At 39.1% G+C, this 21,569-nt stretch overlaps 1 protein-coding gene across 2 annotated transcripts in view; it reads left to right on the forward strand.

Moving 5' to 3' along the window:
* The window catches only part of CTNND2 (catenin delta 2), a 566,936-nt gene that overhangs the window by 413,202 nt on the left and 132,165 nt on the right, over positions 1 to 21,569 (forward strand). For both annotated transcript variants that reach the window (XM_075728121.1, XM_075728122.1), the window contains one exon: positions 11,723 to 11,906. In XM_075728121.1, coding sequence (XP_075584236.1) covers positions 11,723 to 11,906 — 184 coding nt within the window. The remainder of the gene's footprint in view (positions 1 to 11,722; positions 11,907 to 21,569) is intronic.

The raw sequence follows: 21,569 nt of genomic DNA on the forward strand, positions 1-21,569 counted from the left end.
GCTTTCAGAAGTGCTTGTTTTGATTTTGGCAAGAAAAGATGTTCGTTCATTTATTGCTTAGTTTCTCCTCGGCAGATAAGCAAATTCCCTGTAATAACTTTAAACAAGTGCTTTGAGGAACTTACCAGTTCAGGTAAGCACAGAGGCAGGTGACTGACAGACTTTAAGCTTAATTATTTTTTAAATATTAGAGTTAGGATAAGATTCACAATTTGCAAATCTACCTGCTTGGGCACTAAAATTTGCTTGTATGTTTTAAATACTTCTCATTCAAAAGGGAGATTTGAAGGGTACCAGCTCTAATAAATCTTTCCTGCTCTTTCTTTAAATTGATGTAATTGTAAGTACAATATCCTACCACAGTCAATTTTAAAAGTTGATTAAATCTTTTGTACTAATTTGCTCCTAATTAGGTGTTTTAAGTAACAGTTGTTTTCAACAGTAATAAAATTACTGTGTGCTGCAAATTTGTATCTGTTTACTCTGGATTGAAGCCAATGGCTGAATGAGGAATTACATATTATAGTTTCTTCAGTATTTCCTTCTTCAAGTACAAAAGCCTTTTCGGTTCCCAAAGGTTACATAATACTTTGACTCCCTCCCATTGCCTGAGATACTTTTAATCAAGGTATCCTTCAGCCTCTGCCGAGTTTTGTAAGCCAGGGAGAATTTCATATAGAATGCCTAACTCCATCAAATCTCCTGCAAGTCTCAGATTGCAATAAAACCATGCATTTCATCTCACAGCTCAAACTATGCATGGAATAGTTTATGGGTCCTTGCTGTTACATTTAAAATCTTGTTATGGGGAAAAGGAAAAACAAGGATTTGTTGTATGCAAAAAAACCTACTTGTTACTGCTACCTTGATAAAATTCTGCTTATGCCACATGATTGTGCAAAGCTAAGCAAAAGCAAAACAAATGAAGCTACCAGGTCTGCTGAAGTGGTTGTTAGAGTTGATCCATCTAAAGTTCCAAGCACCCCAACACAACTCCAAGCAACTCAACTTCAGGGGTCTCACCAAGGTCGTGCAAACCCTCTGGCCTGTTACTAGCAACGGCGGTAGCATGGTTAGTGGGCTGCAGGGCTACTCTGCTTTTCCACCCCAGTAATCAGTTACTTTCAGGTTTTACAGAGTCTTCAAAAATCACTATTGCATCATCATAATTTTAAGAAAATACTTCAAATATGTATTTGTAATTCTCCAGCCTAATGAGCTGACGTTTCACAGCCAGTGGGTGTGCTGTACCAAGGCACAGCGGCGTAAGGAGGAACACCGTTGCACCTTACGGTACAATTCTAAAGTATGACGAAGTTTAAATTTTAGATATTAGCATCATCTACAGACAGCATTGTCATGATTTCTAGAAATGTGGAACTGATTTCCAAACAAATTCAGAGCAGGAATTAATTGGTATTTTATAAAGTCTTCCTATGAACCCATTTTGCAATCACTTACTGAGACACCAAATCTTCGTAGCCATTTTCCTTGCAAACTGAGAAGGTAAAAGGCTGTGCAGCTTACACCCGTAAGTTGTTGGGAAACTGATTTCCAACCTATAGGCTACAACATCTTCAAGAAATTCCAGAGCCATTCAAAATACATCCTATTTATAGCTCATATGTAACAGCAAATCTAAAAGTAATTTAATGAATTGTGTAATTCTGCTTCAGAAATGATGCTGTCTTATCAAATAACACTTATGCAAACAATATTGACAGTTCAACTGAATCATTTTATCAAAAATCTATTACAATTTACTGTCTAATTGTAAAACAATCTTTGCCCCCTTTCTCAATATGCTGTCACTGTTTTGGCTCTGAAGATGGAAAAAAACGCTGATAGGATTTGTTGTATTCATGAAGAGACATTCTCAACTTTTTTGTCAATTATCAGATTAACTACTTCACCCCCTGCTGCTCCCAGTCGAATAAGGAGAGGTTTTAAAATAGATGCCTTCTAAAATCTTCTGCCCTGCTTTCTTACCAACAGGCTGGGGCACCGATTTATTCTGCAAGTTGTTGCGCTCGAAGTATTGTTGTAGGTAAAAGGGAATGTACTGATAAAACGGCGGTGTGAAACCTTCCTCAAGTTGGCAGTGCCCGTTTCCCTGGAGGTGAAGGGGGAAGAACCAGCACAAGCACCGGGGTGCTGAGGTCTTGGCTGGGAGCAGTGCGATGCCCCTGGCAGGGGAGTCCCTCTCTCGTAGGCGTCTGCTTGGGGCTGGTTTCAAATTTTCCCATCACAGCCTTCCTCCTTCTCCTTGCTTCCAGGCAAATTCCCGTTCACTTGTCCTGAATTTACCACACTCAGTCTCGGCACAAAAACCGAGGTGGTCCCTTTTTGCTCTCCTTTTCTCTCTGGCACTGGGATCACGCCCATGTATGAACGACATCGACTTCCAAATCTGAATGGGAAATAACTATTTTTCCCTTGTGCAATCAGTGAGATGCATCTACTACAGAAAATCCATTCAAGGCGCTTTGATTCATATGGTAATGAAACTGATTTCATAATTTGCTTGTTAATATACTATATAAATGATTTTCTTTTTTTTTTTTTACTTTGGTCAGATCTAAGTTTGAGAGGAAATATCAAACTAGGCAATCTGGAGTGATAAATAGAGGACATCTGTTGCAGCATACGGCCTGACATAAGAGCTGAATTGAACTTTCTCAGCAAGTAGTAATCCTTTGGAAAAATTCGACTCGGCGTGTAATTTTGATGCCCCTGCCTGAATGTTGGAGTATTAAAACACTTGCAGTTTAAAACCACTCAGTAATTTGAAATGTTTACCATTTGCAACACAGAATATTTAAGTTTTCTTTTGAAAATAGTTTCTGTTTTGAAAGAGATCTGAATATTTCACTTTTTTTACAACATGAAAGTTTAAGGGTATGCTGAAACATTTTCTTTTTGTGATGAAATCACTTTTTTTAAATGTAACCGCTAATTTTATTTTTTGGTTTTAGGTTCAGAGGCCAGAGGCCAGCCCCCCAGTAATCCTATTTTCAGTGTTGACTTTATCTTATATAGCAATTTTAAGATTTGGCTAGCAAATAAGTGTTTCTTTTTTTTTTTTTTTTCTTTTAGTAAGCATACACTGAGCCTTTCAGTTTGCATGTAGATGTGACTTTATAGATAGGACTAACTTCCTCATTGGTTCTTACGAGAAAGGAGTTTGGTACTTAGAGCTGTAACTTAATATCCCGTTTTAAGTATAACATTTTTGTTCTCTGTGCTAGTGTCTGTTGCCAGACATATTTTGATTTTGAGTGCTATAAAAATTCTGCAGTAAAATGTGTAAGTATTGAAAAAAAACCTTTACATTCATATATGCATCCTTGTTTGATTTCCTTGTTTTCTAATGAGGTATTTCATTGGGAATGGTATTGCCATTAGTCATGTGTTAGGATGAAATTTTGTTTGAAAACAGTTGATTTATTTTTTCCTGTGTTTCTCTCACTTAGAATTAATTGCTTTTGGTTTGGCTTCTGTGTTTTATGGGACCAGTTTTTAATTTCATCAGTTACAAAAACAGGTTAGGCAGGAACCACTGGTCTTTCCACAGTAACTTAATTCAGCTCTTCTAGTAATTCCTCTACTGCCTTAAAGATTAAAGTTAATGACTGTCTAACATTCTTGTCTGACAGTTCTTCCACAGTTATACATTATTTTAAAGTGTACAGCAGAGAGAGAGCAGCAATGTTAGGTCAAAATTCAGTCCTGTGAGAGGAATACAGACTTTTTTGGTTAAAGTAATAGCATGTGGACAGGATTTGTTTGCAAGCAATATTAAAATCATTCCCTCCTCTTTGTTTTAATGAAATCCTAGATGTAATTTTGGAATGAAAAGAGCAGTAATTGAGAAAGAAAGAGTTAGTTTTTCAGAGGAAATGTTTATATTATTTCTATATATGTAGTCATGTACTTATGTGTAGTCAAGATCAAGCTGTGTTTGTTTGTAATTTAAAAAAAACCCAAACAATAATCTTTATTCCTTTTTGCTTTGTAAAGCTATTAGTGGCTGCAAAGGGAAAAAACCTCATCTGTCTGCAGCTTTGCTTACTGTTCCTTAGACTCCTGCCTGCTTATGACTGTCACTGAAACCCAGTCTTTCTCAATTTGCACTTTTCATGGCTGATCTTATACATAGATAGAAAACCAACTCTGTGCATGTAAAGGAAGGTGCGCATAGGTATTCATTCAGTAACCAGATAAAAAATTATTTCAAGAAAATTGGTGAAACTTCCTCCTCTGTTAAGCCAATTTTAAGCTTATTTTTAAAGTTTGCTTTTAAGGAGCTGCCTTATGAGCTGTGAATTGTGGACAAGGGAAAAGCAATGGATGTCTTCTATTTGGACTTCTGTAAAGCGTTCGACACAGCCCCCCACAACATCCTTCTCTCTAAATTGGGGAGATAAGGATTTGATGGGCAGACTGTTCTGTGGATAAGGAATTGTTTGGATAGTCGCATCCAGAGGGTCGTGGTCAATGGCTCAATGTCCACATGGAGACTGGTGACAAGTGGTGTCCCTCAGGGGTCCGTACTGGGACCGGTGCTGTTTAACATCTTCATCAATGACATAGACAGTGGGATCAAGTGCACCCTCAGCAAGTTTGCAGATGACACCAAGCTGAGTGGTGCAGTTGAGATGACAGAAGGATGAGATGTCATCCAAAGGGACCTGGACAAGCTGGAGAGGTGGGCCTGTGTGAACCTCATGAGGTTCAACAAGGCCAAGTGCAAGGTCCTGCACCTGGGACGGGGCAGCCCCCGATATCAATACAGGCTGGGGGTTGAAGGGATTGAGAGCAGCCCTGCGGAGAAGGACTTGGGGGTGCTGGTGGATGAAAAGCTGGACATGAGCCGGCAATGTGCGCTCGCAGCCCAGAAAGCCAACCGTATCCTGGGCTGCATCAAGAGCAGCGTGGCCAGCAGGTCGAGGGAGGTGATTCTGCCCCTCTGCTCTGCTCTGGTGAGACCCCACCTGGAGTGCTGCGTCCAGCTCTGGGGCCCTCAGCACAAGAAGGACTTGGACCTGCTGGAGCGGGTCCAGAGGAGGACCACCAAAATGATGCGAGGGCTGGAGCACCTCTCCTACGAGGCCAGGCTGAGAGAGTTGGGGTTGCTCAGCCTGGAGAAGAGAAGGCTGCGGGGAGACCTTATTGCGGCCTTCCAGTACTTAAAGGGGGCCTACAGGAAGGCTGGGGAGAATCTTTTTAGCAAGGCCTGTTGTGACAGGACAAGGAGTAATGGATTTAAACTAAAGGAGGGTAGATTTAGACTGGATGTAAGGAAGAGATTTTTTACAATGAGGGTGGTGAAGCACTGGAACAGGTTACCCAGAGAGGCAGTGGAGGCCCCATCCCTAGAAACCTTCAAGGTCAGGTTGGATGGGGCTCTGAGCAACCTGATCTGGTTAAAGCTCAGGGGGGTTGGGCTGGATGGTCTCTAAAGGTCTATTCCAACCCAAAGCATTCTGTGATTCTATGAATTGTTCAGGTGCCAGAATTCAAATGAGCCACTTCTTGTTTCTACAGAAAGTCTGTTACTGAGACCAATTCCTCACCTTGAGAGTTGAGCTAGCTGTGAAGTCTTCTTGCACTTAGTGTTAAGAAATGCTGTTGTGGTTGGTATTCAGTGTCTTTTAACCATGTCAGTTAAGTTTTCCTGAAGTTGTGGGGTGGCTCCTGTGCTTCTTAAACACCAGGTGCATTTAAGCAGATGTACCTTTTTCAGCCAGATAAATGATTTCATCTCTGTCCATGCTCTGAACTCAGCAGAACTGATGCAATACATTGGGAGCCCGCACCCTACTGCCATGGAGCGGATCCGGCTCTGCAGAGCAGTGTTGGAATTACAGGGCGTTCCGAGCATCAAAGCTGCGGTAACAGCCAGCAAATGACTTTTCTAGTGCTTGAGAGCTTGGGGTAGAAGATGTTCTTCCTAAGGACTCCAGCAAAAGATCCCTTGTGCTTGGCTTCTGTGCAGGGTATTTAGCTCTCAGATTTCAATCTTAATTATCACCTTCATGAGGGAAATTCCCTGTAGTACCCATGTGCTTTCAGCATATAAACAAAAAAGCCTGCCAAAGCCGTGTTTGCTTTTACTGGGATGCAGGGTCTCCCAGCTCTACCAAATGGCACTCTGCATCAGTCCATGACCAAACTGTTAAATTAAGATGGAAAAGAAAAACCTAGATGAGTTGGAAGACTTTTAGATTTTTATTGTTATCCTGGTTTCGGCTGGGATAGAGTTAATTTTCTTCCTAGCAGCAGGCATAGTGCTGTGTTTTGGGTTTAGCGTGAGAATAATGTTGATAACACGCTGATGTTTTAGTTGTTGCTGAGTACTGCTTATGCTAGTCAAGGACTTTTCAGCTTCCCATGCTCTGCCAGGTGCACAAGAAACTGGGAGGGGGCACAGCCAGGATAGTTCATCCAAACTGACCAAAGGGCTATTCCATACCATATGACGTCATGCTCAGTATATAAACTGGGGGGGGGGGGTTGGCCAGGGAGCAGCGATCGCTGCTCGGGAACTGTCTGGGTATCGGTCGGTGGGTGGTGAGCAATTGCATTGTGCATCACTTGCTTTGTATATTAGTAGTAGTAGTAGTAGTATTTGATTACTATTATCATTACTATTTTACTTTATTTCAATTATTAAACTGTTCTTATCTCAACCCAGGAGTGTTTCTCACTCTTACTCCTCCGATTCTCTCCCCCATCCCACTGGGGTAGGGGGAGTGAGCAAGCGGCTGCATGGTGCTTAGTTGTTGGCTGGGGCTAAACCACAACAATTTTTAACAAAGAATATTAAATAACCAAAATCTTAGTATCAATTTAAGGCTGACTTAAGCATACCAAATTGAGAAGAATCAAAGTCTTGTTTCTTCCAATAATATTTGTTTACTTACAGTCCTTTTACTCTGTAATTTATGTGGCAAAGTACATCTTTTGCAGCACAATAAAAAAATAAAATACATAGTGGCAGTGTGGCAGGGGCAATGCTTTTTGGAAAAGCTGACTTTTCCTGTTTCTTGGTTCCTGTTTATATTTGTAGTCTAACTTGTTCTAAGGGGCTTGTTTATATATATATAAAAGTCATAATTTGAGATAGCATTAAATCATGTACTGAACAATTGTTTAGGCTTTCCTGATTTTGCACATGCTAGGGTGATACTTTTTGCATGGAAGTGTGTAATATCTATTTGCTTAACTTTGAATGGAATAAGGATAGCATGTGGCTCATCAAGTCTTTAGCTATATCTGACTATAGATGTACATATGCGAGTACCAGTTCTAAGTAAAACACTAGCTAAAAAATGCATTGAAGAGTTTAATCAGGATGAGTCGGAGCTCCAACCTGATTCAGAGATGATGTTTTTTTGGCTCAGACTGCTCCATTAAATTAGTGTCGTCTTTTTAAAATTTGCTTTGCTTCTTTAGGGTAAGTAATGTGGTATCTATTGCAATAGCTTAAATTAATTTATGTAAAAAGGAGTGCTGTTTCTAAGCTGAAAGCATGGTGGATAAGTTCTGTCTGCTAAGCAGTAGTAACATGTCATTGGCCTGGACTGTGCTTTTAAAAGGGTTGGTCTTGTCGTCGGTCTTCTGGACTTTGGCTAAGAGAAAGATAAATCAAAGTTTCCCTGGTTCTGTGTTCTCTCAGTTCCCTCCTCCAGTGACAACAAACTTAAATTGCCTTAACTAAGATCTATGTGTAGTTTTCCTTATGAACTATATCTATATAGTTATGTCTGTGAAAAGTTTGGTTACAACCTTTTTCAAAATTTATAACCGGTTTTTAAATTCAGTTGTCGTTATCTGTGAAAGGCCTTCTTAGAAAAGATGATTGACATTTAGTGCATTAAATAACCTGTTGAACATAGTAGATGCATGTCCTCTGATGAGCTACTCCAGAAGAGGTAACTTGGTACAGCAAGATCTCCATAGCGAGCATTCCTGTAGAGTCCTCTAAGAGTCCTTCATCTGATGTCTGCAAGACCAGTAACTGGCACTCAGACCCAAAATCCATCTCCAAACTGGAATCAGCTGAATGCTTTCAGTACCAGTTTCTCCTTAAACTCAAAATGAGATTGCAAGATACTTTCTCCATGCGCTTCAGTTTGTTACATGTAAGGGTGAAAAACTTCAACCTGCAAATAGACATGATCAGTCTGGTATAGCTATTTTTCTCTTTCTGTGTAGCATCCAACACAACCTAAAGTGATCTGCAAATGGGGAGACAAAATGCCCACTCTGAATGCATCACAACCTTAAAAGCAAGGAGGAAATAAGATACTGTGAACGGAAGTGATTCAGTAAGAGAATGTTCAACACTGATCTGATTAGTTCCTTATTTCTCCTTCTCTCCCAAGAGTCAGTCTCGGATGCTAAACTATTGAGGTGGACTATTATGCTGTTGGATTAACAGCTCTCTTCCAATCCATATACAGCAGGATGTGTCCCACTGTTCGTGATGAATCACTGGTATGCCAATGGGCACTGGTATGCCTTCCCTTCCTGGGGGCAGCTGATGACACGCAAATGATTTAGAGGGCAATTGAGGCACCTCTGAGGTTATTCCAGACTTGCTTATTTTGTTTGGAAAGCCAATTCAGTCAGGGCTTTCAGAGCAAGGTGACAAATCAGTCACAAGCTCTTTACTACAGTCTTAAAGGGCATGTAATGCATACATGCTTGAAAAATATGTTCATAGTCATATGGAAAAGGGGTAGCTCCATAATGGAAGGTGCCTCAGGTAAAAGATTTTTTTTTTTTAATCACTTCCCCTTGCAAAGTCAAGGGAATGGATCATCTTCTTAAACCCCACATAAATCTAGCTCCAGGTCATCCTCAGCAAAAGTAATGGGAAGTGAATTGCCAGTGCCCTTTCATAACTGCAAATCCTTAATTAAGGAAGGGTACAAGAAGGCACTTAAAATGCCAACCTCAGCAAGTAGCAGACTCCACTACTTGTGAGAATAAATTATAACTTGTCAGAATAATATTGTTTTTTTCATTAATGCGGTTGGTAGTATTCAAAGTGTTAAAATTAGATAAAAGGCATTGTTCTAGGGTGGAAGGAGATTATCTTACTCCTTAAAACTGTGTGTGAGGTGCAAAAACTTTGAAGACGGTGTCAGGCTTTGTTTTGCTTGATTCTGCCTTGACTTACAATCATTCGAGGAGAAGGTAGACCAGCTAATTTAGTCTGGTGATCCCTTCATCCTCTTACTGTGGAGGGTTAATTTCCAGTTAGTGAAACCAGACCCCACTTTTTGGCTCTTGGGTGAATATGTAGGTTTTTATTTGGATTTGGAGCTCGTCTGTTACTGTGGCAGTTTGCTGAGCAAAAGCTCATATGCAGTGTCACGTGGATTTTAAATAGAGAAAAGGGGCTTAAAGAATATTTCTGGGCATCTCAACTATTACTGAATACCAACTTATGAAGTTTATGTGAGTTTACTTTTAATTAGCAAGAACCTAGAGTGAATAAAAAATAGTGTCTACATAGACATTTTTAAGCGTTTTGCTGCAGAGGGCTCTTAGGTTTGCTTCTTTTTTATCTTTTTCTGCATTTCCAGTTTATGACTAGTTCTTGAAGTCCACAGTATGGTTTTGTTGCATTCAAAACACTCTTTCCAGCTTCATTTCCAAAATAGGACTTCTCAAAAAAGCCACACATTGTCTTGCATAAGAGCTAAATCAGACCTTGAAGGGCGAAAGATTTGCATCCTGATTCTGTGCTTCTGTACCATGCACATCATTTACACCTGTCTAGATAAATGTAAAAAAAGGCAACCACGTTGGTTTTTGTACTGACTAAAACCAGCAAAATATTAGGTATTTCAGGAATAGCAGATGTGCCAATAAAGCTTACCAAGAACAGGTCATAGAGAAGTGAGTATAAGTATCTTTATGAAGGTCTTTATTCCTTTAAATACAATATTACTTTTCATAAAGGCATGCAGAACAGAATTCAAAGACTCTTTTCCCTTTAAAGCAGCAATTCTTAAATGAAAAAATGAACAGTGTTCTTATTTCTGCTGCTTTGAGGGTTTTTTTGGTCTGTAGCTAAAGTCTGTCAGTTTCTGTTTACCACATACAGATTATTTTAAGGTGCTTTTTTTATTGGTATGCTAAGCAAAATTTTTACATTAAACTGCATAACTGTCTTTGCTTGCAGTTCCATATAAAATAATTAACACATGAAATTGTATAGCTGAAATAGTCTCCCCATAGAGGTAATCAATTTTAAAGGGAAACCAAAAAACGTAGGTTGATTCCTGTTAATTACACCTCTCCTTCAAAACACAGAATGCTAAAGAAAGCCTTGAGCAAGTGGTGTTCTTGCTGCTTATATTTATAAATGTCTGAGTCTACATTCATAAGGTCTTTAGCAGTTTCCTCCCGCCACCACTCGCTTTGGCTTTTGATAGTGTAATTATTCATATTTATAACCTCATGTCTACGATGATGAAAATCTTTCTCTGTGTTGGTTCAAGACTTGATAGCCATAAAGGCAAAACTGAGTTTTTTCCCCTCAAGGTTAGGTGTGGGGCCAGGCTACTGTCACTACAGGAAGGACAGTTAAGAAGGAGTAGGGTTGGACCCTAGAGAAGAGGACCTAAGTTGGCAAGAGGAGGGGGAGGAAGAGGCAGGCTCGCTCTTACAGCTCCTCCTGGGAGGACATAGGGCAAAAATAAAGGCCACTGCTTCTTCAGAGCAGCGTATTGCTCTTCGGCTTCCCCCCACAGTAGCAGCTGTCCAGCAGCAGCAGCAGGCTCTTGGTGCAGCACAAAAATCAAATGTGCTTTTCCAGCAAATATTACAAATATATCCAAGGGAATGAAAAGCAGGGTCTCTTTCGACCTCAACAATTTCTTGCCTGCTTTCTGTGCGGCACATCTGCAGTGGCTCTCATCCTTGCAGCTGCGCTCAGAAAGCTTTGGCTCTTGATTGCTCTTCCTTTTCTTTGGCACATTATGAATTTTAACAGAAGGGGTTTTTTTAAATTCCAATAAATCTCCTTGTGAAGTGCACCATTAAGCTGCTTATTTCTGTGCAAAAACAGTAGTATTCCGTAACTTTGTACAGTAAAATATTTACAAAATAAAAAATGGCTTGTTGAAGGCCAGGATAATACCATGCTACTGTATCAGGTTGTGAAGGAAGTCTTTCTGCTTGTAGTACCAACTAGCCTAGACAGTACATTCTCTTTCATTACATTGAAGATCACAGAAAGAGTTGGGGGTCTGTTCTCTCAATGCGTATCTATCAACAGTGATAGTCTTAGCGTAAATCAGAACTTGTTTTGGGCTATTGTTTTTTATTAATTTTATTTAATTTAGGCAGAAATCTGAAGTCTAAGCCCTAAAAAAATACACGTAATACTCCTTCATTCCACATGTAGTTCACACCCTAAATAGGCCTAGATCGTAACTAGCTGCTCAGTTTTTAGGCTTAGCTCTGAGAAATTTTCAGTGTTGCTGTGACTACTTGTTGTGTATTCAAAGCTGTATTCCCACTGCAAAAGTCTGCAGGTATCATTCAGCCCCGCTTACAATGTAGTCTTATTTTTTTTCTTGACAGAAAGAGCTTTATTAAGCGCACCAATGCTGTGAAATGTTTTGGTGGTTTGTTTTTTTTTAAACAAAAGCTATTCAATCTTTTTTGCAGAAGTGTTAATTCTTTGCTTTTTTTGTAGGAGTTCTCTGGAATCTATCCTCCTGTGATGCACTGAAAATGCCAATCATCCAGGATGCCCTCGCAGTGTTGACCAATGCGGTGATCATCCCTCACTCTGGATGGGAAAACTCTCCGCTCCAGGATGATCATAAAATACAACTCCATTCATCACAGGTGCTGCGCAATGCCACTGGGTGCCTAAGGTGAGTACTGCATAACATTTGCTTTGCCTTAATCATCTTGCTTTGGCTTGAATCGTTATTTCTCATTCTTAGGCATCTGTAAAGTGAGTAATTGGTTTGGTTTGTGTGTCAGCAAAGACAATGACTTTCAGTGCTGTAAACTTAAAGTTGGAAATTAATTAGAAAACAAGCTTCAGGCCATTCAAAAAAACAATCTCTAGAAGCGCTGCTGCGGGTTTTCCATTTTTCTTTTCTTAACAGCTTTGACCAATCTTCTCGTCCAAGCTTGTATATTACAGATGTTTGTCTCCTTGTAGATTTGTCCCATTTCCCCAGTTGCTTAAGTGAAGTCAATATGTTCTCACTATTACACCCAATTTAATCAGCACAAAAAGTAATGAAGATGCTCAAAAAAGTAACATGCCTTACGGGTTCCAGATGCCATTGCTGGAGTATTGATAAATATGTAAAGTAGATTTTTTCTGCTCTGTGAAGATGAGAAATGGATTTCAGTAAGAGACCAACAAATTTAACACTGTGCGACTGGAATACTTAAATAGATCCTTAACAAGTATGGTATTTATTTATATTTATATTTGCATGCCAAACTTGTATATGCAGCACCAAGGTGCACTTACATAAATACGTGCAACATGATCTGTCCATTCTGAAAAATCACTGTAGATGTGAAAATGAAAATAGGATGAGTGAGAAGAGTTTCAGTTCTGACAAAGCCTTACAAAAGGATTGAGTCATAGCAATTTCTGAATTCCAATCCATATCATTTTGTTGAAATATTTTAACATATTAGCAACTTCTTGTAAGCGTTGGGGTTTTTTCTCCTTGTATATTGGAGATTCTGTAATCCATCTCAGAGACATGAAAATCAATTAGTTAATATTGTTATGTACATCACAGAAAAATTGGTAGGTGAATAGTATGTATCAGTAATACAATCTATGTTTCATGCTGCATTCAAAGCAGATATCCATCAAAGAGCTAAATAAAAAAAACATTGATTAGGAGGCAAAATAAAATAGCAGTATTTTTTACATATCTATGGCAAGCACAATTCTCTTTGTGCTGTTTCATCAAATGAAGTGTCTCCCTTTCAGAAGGAATATGTGAAGTTTAAGGGAAAAAGTGATAATTATTGACAGTTTATATGTAATCAGAAGAGAATGAAATATAGACGTAATAACTTCCATATTGCAAATATACTTGTATTGGACTTAAATGCAAGTAAGTATATGTGAATACCAGCTATGTTGGGATATATGACTGAAGCTAGGTATTTGTATCCAAGTTGTATTGATTTTGAAAAGAGTTTGGTAGTATAATTGTGTTGCATTACGTTCAAATCACTAGAAAAAAAGTTGCTCAAATCATTGTGGCAGAAGTCATTCCATAAAGATGTGTACCATGTTATACTTTTCACGCTTCCGATGTTTAACTTGTCGATGAGTTAAAAAGCTGCCTCTGAAAGAAGTGTCCATTATTAATTTGGGGCTTCAAGGTGCCCCTTACCTGAAAGGGCATGTTCAGTGTTGGTCTCCCCACACCATAAACTCTATCTTCCTGTTAATTTTTCCCAACTGCTTCTCAGGGACTGATGTCCATCCCTGATCCTGCAGACCTCAGTTCATTCTACCTCATAGTTGATGGATTCGTTACACATTGGTCTTGAAATCTTTCTTTTTTTTTTTTTTTTTTTTTTTTTTTTTTTTTTTTTTTTGTGTGAGTGTATGTGCACGCCCATTTGCAAACTGATGTGAGCTTACTGTAGCCTGCACTCTGGGTCAGCCTGAGGACATGTGGCCACATGAGAATGGTACGTTGCCTGATCTAATATACACTGTTTTGCAGCAAGGCTTACTACCAAGTGCTTGATGATACGCTGTCATAGCAGAATGGCTTCTGGTCAGCTCGTGCAAAATAAGCTCATATCTGCCTGCAAAAGACTGTGCGTATTGTAACTCTTGAATCCTTCCCAGGTAGCTGTAATAATTCCAGTGGCTGTCCTGAGCAGGTTGGTCTTCCCTTTAAATCCAGGCCCTTCAACCATAGTGTGGCTTTTTAATATCTTTCTGATCTCAAACCCTCCTTATTCCCAGATGCATCTTTCTCTCCTCTCTAACTGCTTCAGATATTTATTTGGCCTTCCTCCATCTTCTTTAGGCAATTTCATTCCACTTAGTCTGTGTGGATGCTCTTTGGCAGAGCCAGAACATTTGGAGAGGGTTGAACTTATTTTGCTTCACACCAGCGGGAGCTTTCTTGTTTACCTTTCCCCAGTTGCTACTGAAAATCTCTCTCTCTCTCTGAGCAAAACGTCAAGTTTGAGTTTGCGCAAGGGAGAAAAGTGTAAGTTGACCTCTGAAATGGTGACTAGGTTCTTGTGCTGTATTCAGCTAAGATCATGGGGCTGTAGGATGAAGGAAACAGTGAATGTCAGAAAGAAAAGATTAGGAAGCTCTGTGCTTTACTGGAGATGATTGGAGTAGCGCATGCTCTGTGCGGGTAGTACCTTAGCTAGCATTCCTTAAATACCCGCCACCCCCAATGAACTGAACAGCTCTCACACTCTCCACTTGTGACTAGTTACAAGCCTCGTATTTCCATTTCAAGATCTCACTGGATGGGGCGGTAATGAAAAGCAAGAAGTTGTAACGGCATTGCTGACTGAGACGTTGCTGTGTTTACCTGGTAAATGGAAAGTCCATTGTCATCTTCCATGGAAGAATTTCTTCCGTGATTCTGGTTTGGTTGTCCTCTGCCATTTTCTTTTTCTCCTTTTGTTTGAGTTGTTTTGAAGTTGTTTTGAAAGGACGCTGGTCAGTATCGGTTGCATCAGGATTGTCGGTGATGGTGCTCAGTATCATAGGAAAAGTCATGGTCTTCAGAATACTTCTAAATCTCTAATGTTGACAGGTTTTAGAGACTTCAGGTTGCGTTACATAAGGTTTAATGCTAAAAAATATGCTAGGAGGCTTCTTTTTTCTTTCAGTCTTCTGTGCCTCTGGCTTTTAATGCATTCACTGTTGAAAGCTTATAATAATATCCGATAGGTTCTGTAATACAATCCATCCCATATACAATGCTAATAAATAGTTTGCAATGGCCATTATGTAGAAATAGTCAGATCTTTGTTTTCTGTTTTTCACTACAACCCATGAATTATTATTCTTTCTGCTGATCTTCCCTTTTCTGCTTCTTGATGAGAGTTTCTTACGCTTTTTCAATATAGAGGTCACTTATTAACTACAATTTTTAGTACTCTTTTCTGCTTATTCACTATCATTCTTAAGCAAGTTCTTAATACATTTAAAATTATGCTATGTGGGACCAGTACTGCAACTCTTGTCACACAATAATCCAGCTGAAATCAGTATGAAATCATATGAAAAACAACAGCAAAACCAGACCTTCTTTTCCTGTTGTTGTCTTCTTTCCTGAAAGAGGTTATTTACAAACTGCACTTTGCATACTTTTGTGATTTGTGGAAAGAAAAAAAGCTTTAATACAATATATTACTAATTAATTTCACATAACCTGAATACTTTGAAATGGTTTAGATAATTCAAAGCTCTAAATACTGCGTTATACCTATGACTTAGAAATTTATTCTTAATACTCATCTTTCATAAATTGCCAGACCTCAGTGTGACGTGTTAGAATAATCACCCAATTTACTTGTCTCCCCACAGAGATACTAGTACCTTACCTCATTAAGCTCTGTGAAAGTTTGACTTTTTTGCTTTTGGATTTCAGCTGTGACTGCTTTATTTGTGTTACAGAAATACTGTATCTTTGGTTTATAGTTTCTGATTCATTTAGACTTATTAGGGAAAGTCAAGTGAAAGCTGAATTTTGAATCCAAGTTATTTATAGGGGGTTTTACAATCCCTAATCTGAAATTTAGAAATCAAGAGGAGAAACATTGTACAATGTTGTATTAACCTGAAGTGTCAGGCTTACTTATCACCGAACTAGATCTCCGTCCAAAAACTATCCAAAAACATCCCAGACAAGATCTTTTTGAGAGTTTTTGTCCTGATATACAGTCTGGAGCCTTGGTTTTTTCTATTAATTTAAGATTAATAGAATTTCATCTGATTACTTCAAAGAATTTACTGCTTTAAGATTTTCATCATACAGTGAAGGTACAATTGTGAAAATCAAAGATCTGTTAAAATATGTATCTCCCCACCCCATTAATTGATTAGAAATTGTATGGTAGAGTAACTCAAGAATTTTTTGTTTATAAGGCCCCATACCTTTCAGATTTTCATACTTCATACTTTCATACTTGTCAAACCTTTCACAAAACACCATGAATTATTTTTCAACTGAAAAAATATGTAGCAAGCTCTCAGAGTAGAAAAGCAAAGGGGAAAAGTGCTTTTAAAACATGAATTGAATGTAACTGGCCCAGCAGTATTTTGTGCATAGACTAACTTTGGGAAGGAACAAATTACCTTGTTAAAACAATTTGCATTAACTGTGAAGCCTGAATATCACATTTTTAACTGTTTTGTGGATGAATGATCTGTTTCACAGACATTTACAGCTAATGCATTTATCCCACCGTCTTATTTCTGCTCCAGTTCTAAGCATCCCAAGTCTATTGATACCTTTTCTTAGAAACTTCTATAATCTGTTTTGAATATAACATTCTGGTGCATACTGACAAAAGAAAATGTGGGAGCAGCATAAAATAAATAGCACAGACTGTATATCCATCATCTGTTTAGTTTCTTAAGAAATATACATACATATGAAGAAGCTTTCTTTTTTATATATATATATGAAACATGTTTCTTAAGAACCTAAACTGATACATGTACATATGTGCATGTGTGTATGCGTATACACATATAGATATAAAGGGCTGATTATTGAAGCTGAAATATGTTTCTGTTTTTACTGACTGGTGCAAGCTCTGAATACATTCAGTTGGGTATAAAGGGAGCTGGCTTTTTACAGTAGGACCGGGACCTTTGCTGCTGATTTTATGATTCTCCTCCTATCAGCAGAACAGTCGCATTTTGTCCGTCACTGTGTATGCTGTAGAGGATCTAGAGATGTTGGACTTGCCAGCCCATCTCAGTATCTCCCTTGCTTTTTCTAGACCCCAGGAGCTGTTCTCAGGCTGACCTTGCAATCTTGTGCATCAGATAACAAGAAAGCCCGTGCTCCATTAAGAAGCCTGTCAGAATCCAAAGTTAGGACAAAACTCATGTTAGTTGTGTATTTCCACTGGCAGCCAGCTCAGGGGAGGGACTTGTGCTACAAACAGTTCCAGCAAGCAAGAGGCGTGGGAGAGAGACAACTACCTAGAAGGGTACTGAGGCAGGGGTATCCACTTGTAGAGAAGAAGCTGTCCAAATCCAAACCCACAATTTTTCTTCCTCTTAGCCTCTTCAAATCCAGTCTTATCCTGGAGAAAGGGGTAATCACCACTGTTCTTGTCTTTTTAATACATTTTGAGCTATTAAAATTACAGAGCTGGTGTAATTAACATCCAAGGACCATCAGATCGGCAGATTTGATGCCAATTATCTAGCTACATTCTGTGAGCCTATTGTGGTGAAACACGTTGCATTTTACGTAGTCGACAGAGTTGCACACCATGTGTTAAACCTCATTTGGCCACAACGAGGATGTTGAGTCAAGTGACAGAGTTCCTAAACTCCAGGGTTATCCTGTCTATACTGGTGTGTCCATTGTTAAACAAACACATGCTCTCCTGACAGCTCTCCTCAGCTTGGGAATTTCTCTGGGTCCTGGAGTTGGAAGTAAATGCAGAGGAAAGCCTTGTCAAGAAGCTAAGGAAAAGCTTAGTTTTAATGTCTGGTTCTGTGAAGCTCAATCCCTTTTCACTAAAACTTAAATTTTATTAAAATTATATAATTTGTGCTCCTGGGTCCCAGCAGTGACAAGCTATGGAGGAACTGAGGGGCTAATGTCAATTCTCCATTATTTTGATGAAATCGAGAAGGATTCCTGACATGTACTGTATGAATGACTACCAGATAATTTCCAATTTCATATAAATGAATCCTGATCATTTGACCACAACTTCTACATCTTGTCTCTCCAGGTTAAAGCTGAATGGCATATTGCTTACTTTTAAATATATTAGCTCAGAAGTTCTGTATTACTTGTAAACGATGAATTTTGAAAAACTGTCTTTAATAAGCTTGATAATGCCTCCTAGAGTACCATACGGGAATGTAGTTCACAGGAGGGAAAATGAGCTGAGAACTGCTGTTTCTTGTCTTTTAAAACAAGATAGAAAGGAGTAAACTCTAAGTTGCATTTACCTAATGATAGGCATTTTAATCAGTGAGTAGGTGTCTATATAAAAGCCTGGTTTTTAGAGGTTTTGAGTGTTTCTAGGCTATCACTGACTTACCAGCTCTGAAAATCGTTTGTAGTTTTGATGTTGTTGGTGAGTTTAAGTGTCAAATTTTGGGCACCCCAATTCAAAACATTCAGACAGGCTGCTTTCATGGGCATGAACTATGCAAAATGTATTTTTAAAAAGGCCTAAAATTTTCACTAGCTCGTGTGTAAATGTTCACGGCCATATTCCTGGTCTTCAGCCACAAACCAAAATGGGAAAAATCACAGGAGATTAATAAGAGTCAGTCTGCTGTGGAAAATGTATTTCACCTTTTCAAGAAGCTGAAAGGTCCAGTCTAGAAAAAAGTCATAAACCAATCATGAGAGACCACAGTGATTGCATCCCAGTTAAGCATAAAGTTTCGGAGGCGAATTTCTGCAAGATATGAGAGAGATTGTTCCTTACTGAATGCTGTGAACAATCAGAAAAGTAGCTGAAATAAAATTCTAATGTTAATATTCGGGGGGAGAGGGAGATTTTAGTATGAATAGATTGGTGTCCTCTGATTGCTGCTGTAATATTTTTATTCAGAAGATACTCGAGGGAAAAGTACCAACAGAATTAAATGTGTAGCTGTGTCAGATACTTAAGCACCCCACTTTTTCTTCACAGTGCAGTTACTCCCACTTTGCATATTCATGAACAAATTTATAAGGTTTATACAAGGTCATACTGTATTAATTATAGCAGTGCTATTCAAATAGCACTCTGAAGTTTAATGCTTTTTCAGCATTTCTAGTAAAAGCATTACTTCATCCTATCATATTGATGCTACAAATTCCACATAGCTCTGATTTTATAGAATGCCTTTTGTGTTCTCCTTTGGTCTGAAAAACAGTACAGCATAATTCCAGACAGTTTTTGCTCTCCTATACTTAAAAACATGTAACAAGCTTCGATGGCATACCTCCTTCCTCCATCATTTTATCTAATAAGAGATGCTGGGCTGCTCTGCCTAAATCTGCTTTCAAATGCAGAAGGAACTCCCAATGTATTGATTTTGCACTGAGATAGCCAAAAAGTGATCTGTCAACATCCATCTTCAAAATATGATTTAAGTGATCCCTGGGCAAACAAGGAAACTCATTCATATTTCAGTGGGGCTTCATGTTTGGATACAAATTAGAAATATTGGACCTATATGTCAGCGTCTGATAATTTAGGACCTAGCTGAAATTTAGTTCCTGTTCTTCAGCTAGGATCTTATATTCTCTTTAACATGAACATATGTGGGTTTTTTAGGGAAAAAACCCAAGAACTTAACTGGGTGTCATACAGTTATAAATATTTAATTGTTGCTATGGCAGGAGTGTGTTCTTCCTGTAATTTACTAATTTACTGTTGCTGGAAGTTATACACGCACATATGAAAAGAATGAATGTGCCTCAGTACCTTTGCCTTCATCTTACAATATTCTTAGGCTCAGCAATGATGACAAAACTATCAACTGCTGCCTCTTAGGCTGAATGCCTTAAGGTGTACCCTAGCCTTGGATTAGGAATGTGTTGGATATCTCACGTATGTTTTGAATGACTGACTATTTCCCCAGCTTTTGGTAGTTTTAATTCCTTTCAGGTTGAATGCCCGCTGTTAACTAGTGCCTAATATGAAAATTAAATGTCTGCTCATATTTGCATAGTTAGGTAGTGTTAATTTACATTTCCTTCTGTCAGAGGTTTAAGCCATGTGGATGTGAATGCTCTGAAGTGAAATTGTTTGGTTTGTGAAAGGGCTTAGATTCTGTGGGGTTTTTTTTTTCATTTCAGAACAGTTTTCATTTATGCAGTAGTGAGTGTTAGCTTGGCAGACACTGTAATAAAGTATGACCTGAATCTTGGTGGCCTGATGACTTGGTTTGGGCTGACTCCAAGCCCAGCTGACTACAACGGGCTTCCTTCTCACTGGCCAGCTGCAGAGCTGAGTCTCACAGTGGCACAGCTATTTTCTTTCTGGGAAGAGTCCCAAAGCCTGTGTGGCACCACATGTATTCTAGAAGGTGTCAGCGCATGTCCATGCGGTCACTGCGTGGGAAGCTGAAGAGATGGAGCCAGTTCTGTCTCAATTGTCTGGGCCCATTGGGAGGAAACACAAGGGCCACAGGTGTCAGTGGGAACCAGAGTGTACCTCTGTCGTTGCTTTGCTGACTGTCCAAAATCCTGGATAGTCCTTTTCAAATGGGTACTTTGAAAAACTGGTGTAGTCTGGCTCCACAGAAAGTATTATTTGTCTCAGCATGAGAGAAAACCTGATTGTGACAATTCTGTAGCACCACTCATGGTCAGGGTGACTGATGATAGAGGATGACGTTTTATTTACCCAAGGAAAATGAGAAACACAATCATCCACAGTTTGTATGCCCACTCAATTTCACCACAGATACTAAAATAATATTCGGTAAGGTTGAGGTTCTTTGGTGCTAATTGCTTGATTTGTATATTAACTAGCTTTTCTCCTCTTAAAACTGTTTGCGTTACTAGGCAATATGAAAAAGGAACATGTGAAAACACATGGCACTGCACAGTGAGGAAAAGGCAGGGTGTACTCGTGCAGCTTTCCCTCATTATCTTATGATAGACTGCTTCAAATCTGAAGAAACTTCCCCGAGGAGTGAGAAGATAACTTGGTCTCCTTGCTCAGTCTGAGGATTTTCAGTAGAGATACCTGTTTGAAGTACACTGAGCTTGCTTCATCCTTCCGGATAAGCCAGCCAACATCACAGAGTAAACATTTTATCACCCCCTTTCAGAATGTTTTGGGCATGTGAACTGTCTCGCTTCAAGCACAAGAGTAATTAATGCCAGCAGCTCAAGTTGAGCCAGTGCTCAAGTCTTTTGCTGCGAGAAGGCTTTGATGGCATTCCACAGTTCTGCAAGTTGGTGAGCTACTGAGAGCTCGTGGGAAACGCTCTCTGGTAATATCCTTAGCACTGAAGCCCTAAGACCTGCAGTCCCCACTAACCACACTTACACACTTTGTTACTTTTATCTGGTTTGGAAATATTTTCCCAGGAAGCCTCCTGATGAAGTAAGTAAATAAATAAAAATATAGCTCTTGGGGGGTGGGGGTGGGGGGGTGATGAAATAGGCTGCAGACTGCCAAACCTGCTTAGCTTACAGTCCACTCACGATGTCTGAGCTGAAGACTCAAAAGTAGCAGATCATTTCTGGATGTCATCTTTTGTGCAACTTTGCCCAGTGAATGTTAAGCCTGTGTTCTATATTGTCACTACACATCTCCATAGAGGGGTTTTAGCACCTTGTAAGATTTTTCCATGA

This window comes from Pelecanus crispus, chromosome 2, assembly GCF_030463565.1.
Source record: "Pelecanus crispus isolate bPelCri1 chromosome 2, bPelCri1.pri, whole genome shotgun sequence".
NCBI lineage: Eukaryota > Metazoa > Chordata > Aves > Pelecaniformes > Pelecanidae > Pelecanus > Pelecanus crispus.